Source organism: Pseudorca crassidens, chromosome X (assembly GCF_039906515.1).
Source record: "Pseudorca crassidens isolate mPseCra1 chromosome X, mPseCra1.hap1, whole genome shotgun sequence".
NCBI lineage: Eukaryota > Metazoa > Chordata > Mammalia > Artiodactyla > Delphinidae > Pseudorca > Pseudorca crassidens.
Genome location: NC_090317.1, coordinates 121,135,038 through 121,155,084, shown reverse-complemented (window position 1 = coordinate 121,155,084; position 20,047 = coordinate 121,135,038). Strand labels below are relative to the sequence as shown.

The following is a 20,047-nucleotide window of genomic DNA, read 5'->3' as shown; positions in this document are numbered from 1 at the left end:
GGCCACAACAGTGAGAAGCCCGTGTACTGCAAAAAAAAAAAAAAAAAAAATTAACTGCAGGAGTGACATCTCACCAGCTTTGCTGCATTCTATTCATTAGAAGCAAGTCATAGGTCCCCTCCGCACTCACGGAGAGAGGGTTACATGAAGGCGTGAACATCAGGAGATGACAGACACCTTAGTATCTACCACACGTGACTTCCTCACTTCTTACAGGTATATCTCCTGAGAGCACTCCCCAATAAACCTTCTGCATTCCACTACCCCTCTTAGAGTTTGTATCCACTGGAGGCAGGGAAGTGAGTTAGCGACTACTGCCGGAACACCAACTATGGGTGATAGCAGTGGGAGACTGAGCTGCATATTTTCCTTCTATTAATACATGTATAATAATTATTATTAGAATTTAGAATGATACATGGCCTACCTGAAAGTAAAATCAAGTCTAAAAACTACAGTCTTCAAGCAGGGATACACACAACAAAAATAATTCATTTCTAGGACTGGAGAGCAGATTAAACATAACATAAAAATAAGGCTTACTATGTTCCACAGTGTGAAAATAAATTGCAGACTACAATCGTCACTTAAAAAGAGATGATTAGCACTTTATTAAGTTAGCATAGATTGTACTTCTACAAACTGCAGAAATAATCAATGAATACAGATGCCCTATTAGAGACTGATAGTCAGAAAATATATATAAGCAACTGCTGGTATGATAACAGGATCAAATTCCACCTTGTATATCAACACGCCCATTTTTATCCAACCCATTTACAGTAATTACTTGTTCTTCTTGCTTATCTTGTCATATACAGAGTGATATAAATGATATTCAAAAAGGATCCATTTTCAATGATTTGGACACCGTATTATAGGCATTCTCCACTGGAAAAGTATTTTTTCTTAGGTCTTTAAAGTGTGATATATATATACTGGCCTGACCTTATTGCTGGAAATGCTTAAATACTAATGCATTTTAAAATCAGTAACTACAAATGCCACATGACTACACTTACACACTGTGCTGTCAGAGAAATATTTTAGAATATTCTGGATAGTCAACAGCTTATTATTCCAATGGTCTTCATGGGTATAATTCATTGCCTTTCAATTTCATGCACATTCAAAATTTCTTACAAAAGAAGAATGGTGAAACAAAATATATAATCTTCCCTCAATGAATTGTGATGTTCAGCAGTTGCACAGAAACAAGTGTTGAGTTTCAGGGGGAAACAAAACAGCAGCCCTTCAGAGGGGGGTGAGCCGCTCATCCTCTGTCACAAAGGCATCATTAACGTGCCCTCCCTTCATGTCCAGGGGATCGCAGGGGATGCCATTTTCAATTTTGACTGTGTTTTCCCATTTATCTTCAGTGTCTTCCATTTCAGAAGGTCCTTTGTTCTTCCTAAATGCACATAAAAAGAATGATTGGGATCTAGGAAGAGAAAGGATGGTCTTCTGTACAAACATGGAGATCAGGAAAGGGAAGAGGAACCCTAGAATGATGGGGAAAATAGATGACATTGTGTATTTTCAAATAAATTTCAAAGATCATAAAGAGTTGATGAGGTGAAAAGATGCTATCAAGATCAGAAGTCTGCATGGATTATATATATATGTATATGAATGAATATATATATTTGTATGAATGAATATGTTTGTATACACACACATATACATATGTACATTCACACACACAAACTGCATGAAGGAATGTGAGGAAAACATATGGTAAATTGGCAAGTTAAAAAATTTAGTTCTAGGAGAACTTCACAAAAATTGAATTTAAAAAAGTAATAAATTCCTCTCACAAGATTTGACAAATTAATGGTCTGCAAATGTTAGGTAAAAATCAGGTTGAAATGAGATACCAAGAAGCAAACTCACATTACTTTGTAGAAAGGATGTAACCATTGTAAACTGCAGGTATCATTCCTTGGCTCTACTCATTACAAAATAGTTGTATTCATTTGTTAAGTCAGGTTTTTGGAACTCTGAACACATTTTACTAATTACAACTCATAGCTATAATACCAGGTCATTCCAAAAAATTCTATTTAACAGGTAAATTTTTAAGTTATTCATTCTCAGACCCTTTAAGGACCCTGCTACCCCAATCCAAGTGGTAACCAGATCTTTAATCTTTCCCTGGAGTGTGGGAAAATGTAGCCTTGAATTCAAACATTCTTCCTGTCCTTTGTGAAAGGCCAAGACACTGAGCCAGTTGTGCTTGATATCATAGAGGTAGGGGGAGAAAAGAGATGTGAGTACCTCTAGGCAATCAGAGGGCAGAAGAGTTTCCCTCAGGATTATCACAAGTTAGATGTTAGGGCACCATGGAGGCATGATGTTAGACACGAGGCTCCCAGACTTGTCAAAGATTCTCTTGTCCCAGAAATCTGTAGAAGCTCCAAAGAGGCAGACCTGAGTGGATCACATGGCTGGGATGGTGGACACTGCTGTGGTGACCAGGATGGACTTCCACCGCTATGGAAGTCCCTTAGAAACTTAGTGAATTTCTAGTGGGTGAGGAGGTGGTGAAGATGCCCCAAAGATGATCAAAGTAGAATTTCCTATTAGTCCTACATGAGAGCTCATTTCAAAGTGCTTTAAAGAATATGGTGGAGGAAGGCAGAGAAAAGAAAGAACTCTTGTTTACAAAAGAATGACAACCAATATAGAAGATGCAACAGAAAGAGAAAATCACCAAATAATAATAATTGATTGTGATGAGGCTCCTCAATGGATACTAAACCACTGAGTGGGAGATGACTAAGGAATAGGATACTCACAGGGTCTCAGTGGAACACCCCTACAAGCAATGTACTAATTATAAAGAGACATTTGTTTTTTGTAAAGGGAGAAATTTGGTGAATATCACCAACAATGAGACAAACTGACAAGTGCCTCTAGATGTGATGCACGGAGAAGACATATTTTTTAAAAATAAAATTCTGTGTTCTGTGTTCCTGCCCTACCCCATCACCAGATTTTTTTGACCTGAATCTCTCAGGAAGAACTAATCAGACAACTCCAAATTAAAAGATATTTTGTAAAACAGCTGACAGCATAGAGTAGGCACTCAACTAATGTGCTTAGAGTTGGATGGACAGACATATGAGTAGCTGGCTAGCTAGTTAGACACATAAATGGATGGATCAATGAATGTAGATCAATGACTGGTTGGCTGGATGGTGAATCAATAGATGGATGGATGAATGGGTGGATGGATGATTGGACGGTAGTTGGGTGATGGAACAAACAACTGGATGGAAGAATGGATGGACTAATGCTGTAGGCAAAGTTACTCAGACAGCAGCCCAAGGTAGATTTTGAATGGGATCTATCAGAAGAAGGAGAAAGAAAGAGGGAAGGAAGGGAAGAAGGGAGGAAGGGACGGAGGAAGGGAGGAAGGAAGGAAGGGAATGTACACGTGATATTTCTTGTATTTACTGAATAGTTATTTTTTCAAATGGATGGAGGAAAGTACTCATTTTCATACCTTAAGAATTAGGAGTGAGTACAGATTTTGCCAGGCTTCACTGATGGTTTATTAGATAATTTCAAATAGGTAGAGTTTATAAAGAAAAGTAAAGTAGCATTTCAATACTGTAGATCCCACTGTCATCACTTGAAAGTATTTTGCCATTGTGCATGCCACTGTCAAATGTCAAAATGTATCACTACAGGCCCAACGCTGGGAGTGGAAGTCGGTGGGTTGTAGTCCCAGAGACCTAAGTAAGGACAGGCTGCTGTGTTTTCCCTTCCTCAGGGTGAAGATACTGCACTGTCCATTCCAAGCATCAGCGGTCAACGATCAGTGCCAGTTGGAGTAGGCATACAATTTCCTGTGATGAGAAGGTCCTCCAGCCAGGTGAAATCACCTATCAGAGGACTAGAATTCTTTGGTCCCTCCTCCTGTAGACAGGGGTATCTCATCACTTTCCACGTCATCCAGAAAGCAAAGACAACTGACATTCTATAACCATCGAACACATCACTTCCATTCATAGTATCCAACATTCATTCAATAACTATGTTTTGAGTGCCTACTATGTGTTGGAAGGGACACAGTTCTTGTCCTAAAGTGAAAAGAAAGGGCTCAATAAAAAAGAAAAACTCCAAATTTCACTCATCCTCCCCTCCTTTTCATGGATTATAAAAGAGAGGAGTGATGTTTCAGTAAGAATGACACCCTAGCGACAAATGTATATTTATAAATTATCATCAAAAATGCCTAGCTCACGCAATTTCTCCCCAAGTCACTCCGCATTGGGCTTGGAGTGAATAATAATTCTCCATAACAATAAATAGGTTTTTAACAGTGAAGTTTTACCCTGAAATTTGTGTATGTAACTATGAAACTCATATTACAAAAATCCTTGTGGATGGAGCATTCTGAAGTAGGTGGCAATGCAACAGCAGTCTTAGAAGTAATGGTTGCCAGTGTTCATTTGCCAGTTTCTTCAGTTAAAAAAAAAGTTTTTACAGAATTAGAAGCAAAATTGCAGAGAGCTGGACACTTGCAGATCATGGCAAGAAATCCTGCCTCCCCTCCCCCTGCCAACCACAAAGGAAAAATAATCCACCAGGCATCACAAGGAATGGGGAAGAACGAAAAAGGAAGATGCAGATGGATGAGGACAAGTTTCTCTTCTTTAGAAGAAGGATTTCTTAATCAAAAAGATTCTGAGCAAAATCACTGTGGAAATTTATCAAAACGAGAGCTGTGTCCATGACAAATTAGGTACATGTTATTTTTTTGTGACCTTAGATCTAGTTGTTCACAGTCTTGGCACTGCCAGGCTTCACAAACTGCAGTGTCAGTAACTTGCTGGCTGGTGGACATGATAAGAAGTTCAAAGGTTATCTAACAGTAATACAGCCCTTTGTCACATTTCATAGTGCGTCCTGTAATAAACTGAGTCACTGCCTGCACATTGCTCTAAGTATAATAAAACTTAACTATCTTTCTGGATCATTCTGATTTGATGTTCTGCTAAAAACATGAATTCTTTTTCCTGAAAAATAAAAATGAGTGTTAATGACTTCCGCTGTTCCTGCATGTCAGGTGGTTCAGGAAGAGGATTAAAAACAAAACAAAACAAAACAAAACCCGCGACTAAAACACCTGAAACTAGCTCTTAGAGGCCTTAGTGTGGCTATTTCTCATAAATCCAGAGAGAAGATGGGCAAAAGAGGGGACCATAAAAGTACAGGCATACCTTGGAGATACAGCAGGTTTGGTTCAACTGCAATAAAGCGAGCCACACTATACTGTAGTCTATTAAATGTGCAATAGCATTATGTCTAAAAAAAATCACAGTACATACCTTAATTTAAAAATATTTTGGAGATAAAAAATGCTAACCATCATCTGAGCCTTCAGCGAATTGGAACCTTTCTGTTAGTGGAGGCTCTTGCCTTGACGTCGATGGCTGCTGACTGACCAGGGTGGTGGCTGAAGGCTGGGTGGGTGTGGCAATTACTTAAAATTAGACAAAAGTGACGTTTGCTGCATCAACTGACTCCCTTCCATGAATGATTTCTCTGTATGTAACATGCAATGCTGTTTGATAGCATTTTGCCCACAGGAGAACTTCTTTCAAAATTGGAGTCAATCCTCTCAAACCCTGCCGCTGCTTTATCAACTAAGTTTATGTCATATTCCAATCCCTTGTTGTCATTTTAACCATCTTCACCAGGAGTAGATTCCATCTCAAGAAACCACTTTTTTGGCTCATCCATAAGAAGCAACTCATTTGTTAAGGTTTTGTCATGGTATTGCAACGATTCAGTCACATCTTCAGGCTCCACTTCTAGTTCTAGTTCTCTTGCTTTTTCCACCACATCTGCAGCTGCTTCCTCCACTTAAGCCTTGAACCCCTCAGAGTCATCCGTGATGATTGGAATCAACTTCTTCCAAACTCCTGTGAATGTTGATATTTGGACCCCTTCCTAGGAATCATGAATGTTCTTAATGGCATCTAGAATGGTGAATCCTTTCCAGAAGGTTTTTGACTGACTCTGCCCAGATCCACGACAGGAATCACTATCTATGGTAGCTGTAGCTTTATGAAGTGTATTTCTTAAATAATACGACTTGAAAGTCTAAATTACTCCTTGATCCATGGGCTGAGGAATGGATGTTGTGTTAGCAGGCATGAAAACAACATTAATCTTGTTATACATCTCCATCAGAGCTCTTGAGTGACTAGGTGCATTGTCAATGGGCAGTAATATTTTAAAAGGAATCTTTTTCTGAGCAGTAGGTCTCAACAGTGGGCTTAAAATATCCAGTGAACCATGTTGTAAACAGATGTGCTGTCAGCCAGGCTTTGTTATTCCATTTATAGAGCGCATGTAGAGTAGATTTAGCATAATTCCTAAGGGCCCTGGGATTTTCACAATGGTAAACGAGCACTGGCTTCAACTTTTAGTCACCAGCTGCATTAGCCCCTAACAAGAGAGTCAGCCTGTGCTTTGAAGCTTTGAAGCCAGGCACTGACTTCTCTTCTCTAGCTATGGAAGTCCTGGGGGGTATCTTCTTCCAATAGAAGACTGTTTCATCTACATTGAAAACCTGTTGTTTAGTGCAGCTACCATCATGAATTATCTCAGCTAGATCCTCTGGGTAACTTGCTGCAGCTTCTCCATCAGCACTTGCTGCGTCACCTGGCACTTTTGATGTTATGGAGACGGCTTCTTTCCACAAACCTCATGAACCAGCCTCTGCTGGCTTCAGACTTTTCTTCTGCAGCTTCCTCACCTCTCTTAGCCTTCATAACATTGAATAGAATCAGGGCTTTGCCTGGATTAGGCTTTGGTTTAAGGGAATGTTGTGGCTGGTTTGATATTCTGTCCAGACCACTGAAACTTTCTCCACATCAGCAATAAAGCTGTTTCACTTTCTTACCATTTGTGTGCTCACTGAATTAGCACTTTTTATTTCCTTCAAGAACTTTTCCCTTGCGCTCACAACTTGGCTAACTGTTTGATGTAAGAGGCCCAGCTTTCAGCCTATCTCAGCTTTCAACATGCCTTCCTCACTAAGCTTAATCATTTCTAGCTCTTGATTTAAAGTGAGAGACATGTGACTCTTCCTTTCACTTGAACACTCAGAAGCCACTGTAGGGTTATTAACTGGCCTGATTTCAATACTGTTGTGTCTCAGGGAATAGGGAGGCTGGAGGAGAGGGAGAGAGACGGGGAACATCCTGTTGGTGAAGCAGTCAGAACACTCAATATTCATCATTAAGTTTGCCATCTTATGTGCGTGTGCTCTGTGGACCGCCCCCCCAATTCCAATAGTTACATCAAAGATCACTGATCACAGATCACCATAACAAATATAATAATAATGAAAATGTTTGGAATATTGCAAGAATTACCAAAATGTGACGCAGAGACACAAAGTGAGCCAATGCTGTTGGAAAAATGGTGCTGACAGACTTGCTCAATGCAGGGTTGCCACAAAGCTTCAATTTGTAAAAAACACAGTATCTGCGAAGCACAATAAAGTGAAGCACAATAAAGTGAGGTCTGCCTGTATCGGGTGGCCCACGTAGCTAGGGGGTGTTGAGGATCAGGGTTTGCTCAAGATAAAGTAGTGGCAGCTAAAAGCAGAAACAGTATTTTTGTCTCCCTTCAAACAAGATAGGGCTGAAAAGCCAAGGCCCAAGAACAGCCAGACAAACAACAAAGGACAGACAAATATGATTCCAAAACAGGACAGAGTTAATTATTGGGGAACTGGGACTGTCGTCATAATCAGTATGGATGAGTCCTGGGGAAATGGCAGCACTGCTGGAACGATTTTAATGGGTGTTGCAGCACAGTGAGACTGGTGATGTGATAGCAAAACAGTAAGAATTAGTATCTATTACACGGCAGACTAAGTGCTTTGTACACATCATCTCACCTAATTCCTACTGCAATACTATGTAGATTTTATTATTATCACTGTTTTTCAAATGCAGGAGCTGAGACTCAAATATGTAGAGCAACTTGTCTTTCATAAAGGAATGAGACTGGTGAAAGGAGTAGACCTAGAACTCTATTTCCTCTCCCCAGGCTTCTCTCAAAACACATTTTTTTTTTTTTTTTTTTTTTTTGCGGTACGCGGGCCTCTCACTGTTGCGGCCTCTCCCGTTGCGGAGCACAGGCTCCGGACGCGCAGGCTCAGCGGCCATGGCTCACGGCCCCAGCCGCTCCGCGGCATGTGGGATCTTCCCAGACTGGGGCACGAACCCGTGTCCCCTGCATCGGCAGGCGGACTCTCAACCACTGCGCCACCAGGGAAGCACACATATTTGACTCCTATTGAGTGTGTACATTTAAGAACAGCAAAGTAAAACAATTATTAGCTCTAACATTTCTGATTTCATTTACATTTCTATTTTCAAGACAATTTATTCACTTAATTGCGACTCTATAAGAAAGTGAAGTTTCAGTATATGAAAATATTGGCTGAGCCCCAGCCCCTTGTGTGAAAAAATTCATAGAAATCCAAATGCACTTCCCTTTACTATTGACCTTATGGGAAGAGAAATATAACCAGAAATAAACCAAGTGAATTTACTAGTGACTCTGCTCAACTGCTAGCATTAGCTAGGGTTCAATGTCCTGAGTCCTTGACCTGGCTTTGTTACAACTACAAGATTATCATCTCCTTATAGGCAAAGACCACCCATGTTATCTATGTACGTCTCTTCCATGATACATTCTAGAGCTCCTATCACATAATGGATGGTCAATAAAAGAATAAGATATTTTTACCTCTCTGGGCCTTGGCTTCTGGAGAGATGGATTCAGATCATTGTTTAAGATCCCTTCCTAAGACAATAACATTATAACAGTCTATTTATATGCAGGACTCATGAATCAATTCTACTATATACATACAAGTCTGAAATTGTGCTGTGTCTGTGACTCTCCTTTTATAGCACAAGGTGCCAGGTTACATAGAATTAGCACTTTGTAACTGCTTTTTGATGATGATGCTTCTTTACATTGATATAGCACTCCCCAGTGTATGAAGCACTTGTGTGTATTCTCCAATTTTGTCTTCCCATCATCGTAACTATTTAAGAAAATATTATCCTCATTTTCCATATATGACTGGATCAAGGTCATTCAGCTAAAAAATGCCAGGGCATGAGACTGGAACCCAAAACCAGGAGTATTGATCCAGTGCTCTTTCAACTAAAACACACATCACATCATCGACTTCACCACCATTAGCATTATCACATCACCCCCACCATTACAGTGATCACTATCACCATCACCATCATCACCATTACCATAAAACTGACCAGAGAGCTAAAATATCCACTTCCAGGCTGGGGCTAGACACAGATCTAGTACAGACACCACTGTCAAGTATATGCAGTTCATCTTGGTTGTCTTCCCACATACCCAACTCCCTAATTATTCCCCAAAAGAAAAAAAAATCACTTTTCCAACTTTTTTCCTGCAACAAATCTCTCAATTCTGCAAACTGCTGTTCTCAACTAGATGGTAATAGAGAAGCAACCTCCTCGAATTATTTCACGAAGAGGCGGCAGTTGTAATGGCGTGTTGAAACTGGCTGGCACAGGCTTGCTAGAGGTGACTCAAACATTCAGAAATTTCAGACTGGATAGGAAGTCAGCAAATGCTACAGATCAGGGGATTTTTTTTTTTTAGAGAGAGCTCATTAGTCAGTCCACCACTATTATAGTAAACAGCAGGCCTAATAAGATCACTTGCCTTTTAAAATAGGTGTTTGACCTATCCTTCTCAAAGTCTTCCACAATACAGCAGAGGGAGGAACACTCCCAAACTCATTCTACGAGGCCACCATCACCCTGATACCAAAACCAGACAAAGATTTAACAAAGAAAGAAAACGACAGGCCAATATCACTGAGGAACATAGATGCAAAAATCCTCAACAAAATACTAGCAAACAGAATCCAACAGTACATTAAAAAGATCATACACCACGATCCAGTGGGGTTTATTCCAGGAATGCAAGGATTCTTCAATAAACGCAAATCAATCAACGTGATACACCATATTAACAAATTGAAGGAGAAAAACCATATGATCATCTCAATAGATGCAGAGAAAGCTTTTGACAAAATTCAACACCCATTTATGATAAAAACCCTGCAGAAAGTAGGCATAGAGGGAACTTTCCTCAACATAATAAAGGCCATATATGACAAACCCGCAGCCAACATCGTCGTCAATGGTGAAAAACTGAAACCATTTCCACTAAGATCAGGAACAAGACAAGGTTGATCACTCTCACCACTCTTATTCAACATAGTTTGGAAGTTCTAGCCACAGCAATCAAAGAAGAAAAAGAAATAAAAGGAATCCAAATCGGAAAAGAAGAAGTAAAGCTGTCACTGTTTGCAGATGACATGATACTATACATAGAGAATCCTAAAGGTGCTACTAGAAAACTACTAGAGCTAATCAATGAATTTGGTAAAGTAGCAGGATACGAAATTAATGCACAGAAATCTCTGGCACTCTCATACACTAATGATGAAAAATCTGAAAGTGAAATTAAGAAAACACTCCCATTTACCATTGCAACAAAAAGAATAAAATACCTAGGAATAAACCTACCTATGGAGACAAAAGACCTGTATGCAGAAAATTATAAGACACTGATGAAAGAAATTAAAGATGATACAAACAGATGGAAAGATATACCATGTTCTTGGATTGGAAGAATCAACATTGTGAAAATGACTCTACTACCCAAAGCAGTCTACAGATTCAATGCAATGCCTATCAAACTACCACTGGCATTTTTCACAGAACTAGAACAAACTATTTCACAATTTGTATGGAAACACAAAAGACCCCAAAGAGCCAAGCAATCTTGAGAACGAAAAATGGAGCTTGAGGAATCAGGCTCCCTGAATTCAGACTATACTACAAAGCTACAGTAATCAAGACGGTATGGTACTGGCACAAAAACAGAAATATAGATCAGTGGAACAGGATAGAAAGCCCAGAGATAAACCCATGCACATATGGTCACCTTATCTTTGATAAAGGAGGCAAGAACATACACTGGAGAAAAGACAGTCTCTTCGATAAGTGGTGCTGGGAAAACTGGACAGGTACATGTAAAAGTATGAAATTAGAACACTCCCTAACACCATACACAAAAAGAAACTCAAAATGGATTAAAGACCTAAATGTAAGACCAGACACTATCAAACTCTTAGAGGAAAACATAGGCAGAACAGTGTATGACATAAATCACAGCAAGATCCTTTTTGACCCACCTCCTAGAGAAATGGAAATAAAAACAAAAATAAACAAATGGGACCTAATGAAACTTCAAACCTTTTGCACAGCAAAGGAAACCATAAACAAGACCAAAAGACAACCCTCAGAATGGGAGAAAATGTTTGCAAATGAAGCAACTGACAGAGGATTAATCTCCAAAATTTACAAGCAGCTCACGCAGCTCAATATCAAAAAAACAAACAACCCAATCCAAAAATGGGCAGAAGACCTAAATAGACATTTCTCCAAATAAGATATACAGACTGCCAACAGACACATGAAAGAATGCTCAACATCATTAATCATTAGAGAAATGCAAATCAAAACTACAGTGAGATATTATCTCACACCGGTCAGAATGCCCATCACCAAAAAATCTAGAAACAATAAATGCTGGAGAGGGTGTGGAGAAAAGGGAACACTCTCGCACTGTTGGTGGGAATGTGAATTGATACAGCCACTATGGAGAACAGTATGGAGGTTCCTTAAAAAACTACAAATAGAACTACCATATGACCCAGCTATCCCACTATTGGGCATATACCCTGAGAAAACCATAATTCAAAAAGAGTCATGTACCACAATGTTCATTGCAGCTCTATTTACAATAGCCAGGACATGGAAGCAACCTAAGTGTCCATCAACAGATGAATGGATAAAGAAGATGTGGCACATATATACAATGGAATATTACTCAGCCATAAAAAGAAATGAAATTGAGTTATTTGTAGTGAAGTGGATGGACCTAGAGTCTGTCATACACAGTGAAGTAAGTCAGAAAGAGAAAAACGTAAACCGTATGCTAACACGTATATATGGAATCTAAGGGAAAAAAAAAAGGTCATGAAGAACGTAGGGGTAAGACAGGAATAAAGACACAGACCTACTAGAGCATGGACTTGAGGATATGGGGAGGGGGAAGGGTAAGCTGGGACAAAGTGAGAAAGTGGCATGGACATATATACACTATCAAATGTAAAACAGATAGCTAGTGGGAAGCAGCCGCATAGCACAGGGAGATCAGCTAGGTGGTTTGTGACCACCTAGAGGGGTGGGATAGGGAGGGTGGGAGGGACGGAGATGCAACAGGGAAAAGATATGGGAACATATGTATATGTATAACTGATTCACTTTGTTATAAAGCAGAAACTAACACACCATTGCAAAGCAATTATACTCTAATAAAGATGGTAAAAAAAAAAAAAAAAACCCAACTCTACCTGAGATTTGAGCCCATGGTCAAGACCACATTCTCCGGAGACCATCTCCAGCCTTGCTTGATCCTTAGGAGTGGGGCTAATTTGTGGGAGAAAATGTCTAGGCACCATGTCAGAATAAATTTCTTAAAATCATGCAGTTGGAATGGCATTGCTGGACCTCATTTGTAGTTATATTGGTTGAGGACATAGTCAAATATAGACTGATAAACTTCCATGGTCAAATAAAATAAAATATTTATGAAAAAATAATAAAATAAAATAGGTGTTTGTTAACTAATAAAATCTCAAGCAATAAGTTATTGAACTGGAAAATCTTCTGCAGTACGGTGGCAATATCTGGATGGAAAAGAGATCTTTTTCTAGCATCCCTTAATCACAGAAATGGGTTAAGCTCATCTTGGATAATACTAATTACTGTTTATTTAGTACATGCTATAACCTAGGTACTTTATACACATTTTTTCACCCAATCCTCATTTAAGTCCTGTGAGACATTATCTCCCTATAACAGATGGAGAAACAGACCCACAGAAATTACATGATGCAACCAAGGTCGCTCAGCTAAAGGGTATAACTAGTATTTGAGTTCACCTAGTTTGGGCCCCCAGTGACTGCATACTTTCCACCCAGTGGTTCTGAACAGTCAATGGAATGCTGTTATTGACACAGCTAACAGAATAGTTAAAGCTTTACTTGAGCAATTTCTTCAGTAGTAAGTATAAAGATGCACATGTCTTAGATGACACGGGCACTCTTCTCTGCAGAAGCAGAATGGTGATTCAGATGACCCTGTGGTCCCTCCTGGTCTTCTAGGTTTAAGATTTTGTATCACACAAACTGTGTTCATTATTACCTAATGTATGAATTGGATTCTTGAACAAATCTTTGTCTTCCTCAACAGTAAAGGCTTTCAGGGGCAACTCCTATTTTTCCACAATTAGAAAAGGCTTTCATCACAATGATCAGGGCTCTCCCCACTTCAAACTGCACCCTCGCCCCACCTTTGAAGTGATACTTTGCCCAAGAAAAACCCACCAAATTTTTTCCATACCAAATGGAAAACCCAACAAATTAATTTCTCTTCAAAAGGTTGTCATAACTGTCCTGACTCTATTTGCTAACTACTGATGCTCTCCAGGTTGACACAGGAGATTTGTCCATCTGTTTCCTGGTTTGAACATGAACTAAATTTGTGAAGGCAAGGTTGTGACAACAGCCTCCCTTCTCCCGGGCAACAGATTATGATGCTACACACTCAGTTTTTATATTACTGCAGAATCTGCTCTGAAGGAAGAGATAGCTGATCCCAGCACTAACGAGCTGAAAGACCAGCAACTGGCAGGATAATAAAATAACAGTAACAGCTAACAGCAGTAGTGCCAGGCACTACTTCAAGAACTCTATTAACTCTTTTGATCCCAGCAAATTAATTCTTTCTAATATACCTCACTGTCACTCGAGCAAAGTTATCTATGCACAGACAGTAAAGAAAAATTTAACCAACTTGACTCGAGCACCACAAACCATATCCTCTTGAGCTTGGTTTCCCTGACTCATTGCCTGTATTTCCTGATATCCATACAGTTAATGGATTACATACAAGAGCAGAGTCTAGGCAATAAATACTTTGAATCCAAGCAGTCTATCTCCAGAGCCCATTCTTCTACCTCCTTCACCATATTGTACTAGTGAGGAAATTGGGAACCAAGGAGATGGCGTGAATTCACAAAGGTTACAGTTGTTGGAAACCATAGAATCCTAGCATTTCAGGATTAATATAAAACTTAAAACTATTAAACATAGGTATTCAAATACTACAAGAGAATATTTCTTAATATTCTGAAAAACAAAACAAAACAGATTAATAAGTTGTACCAAGCCTCTCAGCATTATGTGTCACGCCAAGAGCAATAAAAGCAAGCAAGTACAACTTGATCTTAATCTTTGAGCTTAATTTAGGCACTACACATAAATCACATTTATTCCATAGCATTTCACTTACCATTTGTGAAAAAAATTATAAAGCCCCAAATTTAAAATGATTACCTTCTGCTAATAACCAGGGTGAACAATATGGAAAGTAGAAAGTCTCAGGAGAAACATTTAGTCAAACACACACTTGGCCAAACACAACCTGCATGTCCCGTGTGGGCACCAACCCTTTTGAAAACCAATGTGTGTGCCTGTGATTCCACTTACCAGAATTCCTCTTCCTTGGTATCAGAAGGGAAGGTTTAGAAGCATCAGAGTGTCTACTGAAGAGTTAAGGACTCTCTTCACTTCCCCTCTGGATCAGAGGTGCTTGTAAACAAAATTATTTTCTCCTTTCATTGTGCTAAGAAATCTTGTCTCCTCTCTACCTAAATAACTCTCCCACTGGTCTGAAATTCTCTAATACCAATAATTTTGACAGCAAAGTTTGCATGTGCCCCAGAATCCAGCTAAATGAACTCCAGGAGTGGGAATCTAAATGTAAGTACTTAATTTGGAAGCTCTGAAACTAAGTGAATTAGAATAGCCTAGATATTCATTAAAACATATTTTCTTCAATTGTACATCAACTAAACTTCAGTTAAAAGAATGCACCTCCTTCAGAGAATCGACTTTAGTGGGTCTGTGGTAGGGCAAAGGAACCTATATTTTAAACAAGTGTTCCAGGCAATTCTGATGCAGGAAGTTGATTCAAAGGCCACTGTGAAGAACACGGGTCTATATAAAATCATAGGCACTAGAGGGAGAGCATCCATCAAAGGGAGGGAATATAAAACATCGCAAAAGTGTGTAGTACAAGGTGGAGGCTGCAGGCACTGGAAGAGGCAGGCCAAGGTGAAGAGGCATGAAAAGGACTACGGAACTACTAGTCTTTGGAGGTGGATGACTAGCAAAGATTAACTCTGCCTACCCAAAAAGTCTGCTTAGCTCTGTATATCCAGCTTACAAAATCATAACCCAGATATTAAAACCAACTCTAGATATAAAACATTCACATGGTGTAGAATAGAAAGAAAGATAGTAATGGAAGGACCCATAGTTAACTAAGGGACACGGACTCCAAAATGTCTCCAAAAACAAGAGCATAAGTGATATTTTGAAAAATCACCAATTTTTTCAGTTTCAGATATAACACATTTTCTTCATCTAGGGGAAAATCCTCTCCTTGTTTTTCCAAGTCATGAGTAAACAAGAAAATGTTCTTTAAATCACTCCCTTTAAATATCTTACCTTCTATGTTGCCGGATTCCTGACAAAATCAATAGCATGGTTGCCACTATGACGATGCAAAATATCACACCAAATATAATAATCCAGATGGGCACAGATGGGTCAGTAGGTGGTGCAAGAGTGGCAGGAATTCTTAAAAATTCCAGAGTCTGGTCATTCAGAAAGAAGGCATTGTTGATCCGGTTCCTATTCATTCTAAAATACAATGATGATTAAAAACAAACGAAACAAGACAGAAGAAACATTAGAAACAGAAGGTATAACCCTATCTCCCCACGATTATAACTATCTCTATAAACAGAGCATCCCCCTAGCAGGAGACTTCTGGTTGAACAGACAGTTTGATAAGGACAAATCATGCTGTGGTTTTCTGTCTATAAGTGGCAGTGCTGGTTGCCAGAAAGATGCTTCTCTATGTACTACTGCCCTCCATTGTTGATAATGTCCTAGAAGTAACTGGAAGTCTGGAGCTTTGAGCTCTGCCCACCATGTTTTATTTCCTGAGAGGCAGCATCTAGATTAAAATGACAGAACTCTATTTAAGGTGCCTTACATAAATACCAACAGCCTGAAAAGATAAAATAATATGCAAAAAGTAGGTGATAAATATGAGAAGAAAAAACAAAACCAGCAGCAGAAAAGAGAACACGAAGCCAGGAGCAGCTGCAAATCCATCAATTTGATCTTTTTTTTTTCATTCAATTCAACAAACATTTGCTGGAAACTTACTAAGTACCAGATCCTGTGCTAGGTGCTGGAGATACAGAATGAAATAAAAATACCCAAGGAGCTTACAGTCTAGAAGAGTGGCCCTTCAGTCCCTCCACAATCACAGTGCAATCACAGTGCAAGGGGCACAGTGGGAGGGGCACAGTGGGAGCACAGCAGAGGGGTAAGTACATCATAGTAAAATGTCACAGCTGCTTTCCTAAGAAGGCAACTTTTGAGCTGTGCTTTGAGGGACAAGTAGGAGTTCTTTAGACCAAAGTGTGCAGCGAGCATAGGAATTGGAGACATGGTATGTAGTATGATTTGTTGCGTCAGCTGCAAGTAGTTCCATATGACTAAAGTAAATGGTGCTTTAGGAGTACAAAAGTCTAGAAAAATATGAGGGTAAATGCATTGCTTTTCCCAGGGAAAATCTGTATTTTTGGTGGTAGTGGCACCTAGGGAGGGGTTGGTGGCAGTTAGGGAGGGGTTGGTAGCAAAAACTTATTTGACTGAAACTAAATTTCTAACTGGAATTTGCAAATTAGATGAGGAGATTTCTTGGAGATAACTGTGTGGCCTTTACTGAATTCACACTAAGCAAGCTGACTTCAACAACCTCCAGAGCAGCACTGAAACCAGAATATAATGTGAACCTTACGTGTGATGTCAAATTTTCTAGGAGCTGCGTTTAAAAAAAAAAGTAAACAGTAACAGGGAAAATTAATTTTAATAACATATATTTTGGGACTTCCCCGGAAGTCCAGTGGTTACGACTCTGAGCTCCCAATGCAGGGAACCCAGGTTCGATCCCTGGTCAGGGAACTAGATCCCACATGCCGCAACTAAGAATTCGCATGCTGCAACTAAAGATTCCACATGCCACAACTAAAGCTCCCCTGTGCCGCAATTAAGACCCAGAACAGCCAAATAAATAAATATTTTAAAATATATATATATATTGCCCACTATATCCAAGAAAATATAATTTCAACATGTAATCAATTTTAAGTTGGTTCACATTTTATTTTGTGCTCAGTCGCTGAAATTTGGTGTGTACTTTACACTTAGAGCATATCTAACCTTGGACTAACTACATTTCAAGTGCTTGAGAGCCACATGTGGCTGGTGACTACTGATCCTGAACCTGAGAGTAAAAGCTGGAGAATCTCTGCAGACCAGCACCGGGGTATCAGGAAAGACCTCCTTTAGCAAATGAAAATCTGTGGGGAGGCCTGATTATTCATAAATGGGAAGGAGAATCCCAGCCAGGGAATCTGCAGCAGGGGATAATTTCCATGCAATTTTTGTCAAACTACGGAATGTTTTCTTTTTTCGTAACCTAATTTTGCTAACACGGTAACAAAAAGCTTCCCACAAAATAACGAACCCCACTACCAAGGTATAACAGACTAAAGTGAAAAGTTGCTCTGCATTCTCATTCTGTCTACCTGGTTGGTTAGCACTCAGGCTGATAAGAAATTCTAGTTTAGTACAAACTATATCTCCATCTACCACTGAAATCCCCAAGAGGCGTCAATCACCATGGATATCTTCTAGCCAAGATTGGCCTTGAATAAGGCCAGGCCCTCAAAACAGATCAAAAGCAGACATCTTAAAACTGGTCTGTCATCCCCTTGCCTAATTCCATAGGTGTGGATACTCTAGCAGACCGGGAGAAAAAAAAAAATCACTGCATGTGCTGGCAGCATGCCTGCGTTCAAGTCGTCACTCTTTATTTTTCTAGGTGACCTGAGCAAATCAATTAATCTCCCTGAGCCTCAATTTCCTCATTTATAAAGCAGGGATAATAATAATAGCTCACAAATGATTGGTGTTGATACTAAATTCCACAGACGCATCAGAACATGCCTTGTGAACCAGAAAATATTATGCAAGCATTAGGTGGAACTAGCATTATTTTGCCCAACCACATAGGTTCTTCAGCCTTGAAATTCCTACTACCTGCCTTCTAGGTACCATCTCCTTTCTTTTCAGTCTATCTTTCCCTCTTGGTACTGTTTCCTTTATTTTCATACAATTCTGATGAGTCCTATCCATTCCCGGACATAAATTCCCATTCTATTGGCCATCCTCACCCCCTCAATAGTCCTTCTTACTAGGGCCTTTGAAACAGACATTTTGTTGTGAACATATTCCTCTAGATCTTCAACCTTCACCCTAAACACTCACTCCTCCGCCTCACATTAACTGAAGCTTGGTTTAACCACAGGGCCTTCATTTTCCTTGTAGCCCTCCCTCATCACAGGGCTTGAATAAAATCCCTTTTCTCATGAAATACAATATTCCTAATTCTTACTCCCTAAGTAGTGGCTCTTAGCAGTATTCTTACTGGCAAAAGTGCAGAAACAATTTGGCTCAAACCTTCTTGTTAGGGCTTCCCTGGTGGCGCAGTGGTTAAGAAACCGCCTGCCAATGCAGGGGACACGGGTTCGAGCCCTGGTCTGGGAACATCCCACATACTGCGGAGCAACTAAGCCCGTGTGTCACAGCTACTGAGCCTGTGCTCTAGAGCCCTTGAGCCACAACTACTGAAGCCTGTGCGCCTAGAGCCTGTGCTCTGCAACAAGAGAAGCCACCGCAATGAGAGGCGCACTCACCGCAACGAAGAGCAGCCCCCGCTCACCGCAACTAGAGAAAGCCTGCACACAGCAACGAAGACCCAATGCAGCCAAAATTAATTAATTAATTTATTTATTTATTAAAAAAACAAAACAAAGAAAACCTTGTTAAATCATTTCCCATGGGTATAGAGCCTCAATGCCTTTGCTTCAGCAAGGGAAACAGATGATTATTCACACAAAAACACTTGGCATTTGATTATACACTCATTATCTTAAACATTAATATTTTACAAAGAGCAGATGAGTTCTTTCACTAGACATTTCTCTTTGGTAATGAGAAAAATATGCATTTCAGTAACTTGTAAATAAATCCTTTGTAAGAAGAATGAACTTTGTTTCATTCTTTTTCAGGAAATAGTTTATTTTGTGAACTCATTCTTCCAATATACCTTTGCCCAACACCAATCATGTGTGGGATTTGAAGTTTTGACACACATAAAGTGCACATTAGTTGAAATAAAAACAAACTGCTTCTTCTGCTTCTGTGCAGAAAAGAATACATTTCACTTCTGAAAGTTTGTTATAATCCCAAGGAGAGAAGGAGGGGAACTGTCAGGAAAAAATGGGTAAAACTTCAAATGGGTGAAAAATATGACTGAGTGTCCTGCAAGTCTACCTTTCTGGACAATTTCCACCTTTTACTGTTTTTGAGTTATTTTGCATATGTGTAAGTTGGAGAAAACTGATACAATGTAAATGATTCTTGTCCACAGAAAATCAAGGTGAATTGTGTCTGGTGGAGCACTGCCAATGGATAGACTGGTGTATCTTTTAATAAATAAACATCACCATTCTTCAATTCCTGCATTTGCATGCTGCCTTGAAGTCTCCTTTAAACTGGTTTTAACATCTTACTAGTTCCCTCATTAACTAATAAGATAATAGAATCTTGGATAGCATTTATTTTTGATTTGTATGAAAGTCATCCTTTTACTTTTTTTCAAAA

The 20,047-nt window shown here is 39.5% G+C and overlaps 1 protein-coding gene across 7 annotated transcripts in view; it reads right to left on the bottom strand.

The window, feature by feature from the left end:
• Positions 1–587: 587 nt before the first annotated feature.
• The window catches only part of CLTRN (collectrin, amino acid transport regulator), a 79,036-nt gene continuing 59,576 nt past the window's right edge, over positions 588–20,047 (bottom strand). For all 7 annotated transcript variants that reach the window (XM_067723046.1, XM_067723051.1, XM_067723047.1 and 4 more), the window contains 2 exons: positions 15,749–15,943; positions 588–1,411 (listed from right to left, as the gene is read on the bottom strand). In XM_067723046.1, the coding sequence (XP_067579147.1) occupies positions 1,255–1,411; positions 15,749–15,943 (352 nt within the window). In that variant the 3' untranslated portion in view covers positions 588–1,254. The remainder of the gene's footprint in view (positions 1,412–15,748; positions 15,944–20,047) is intronic.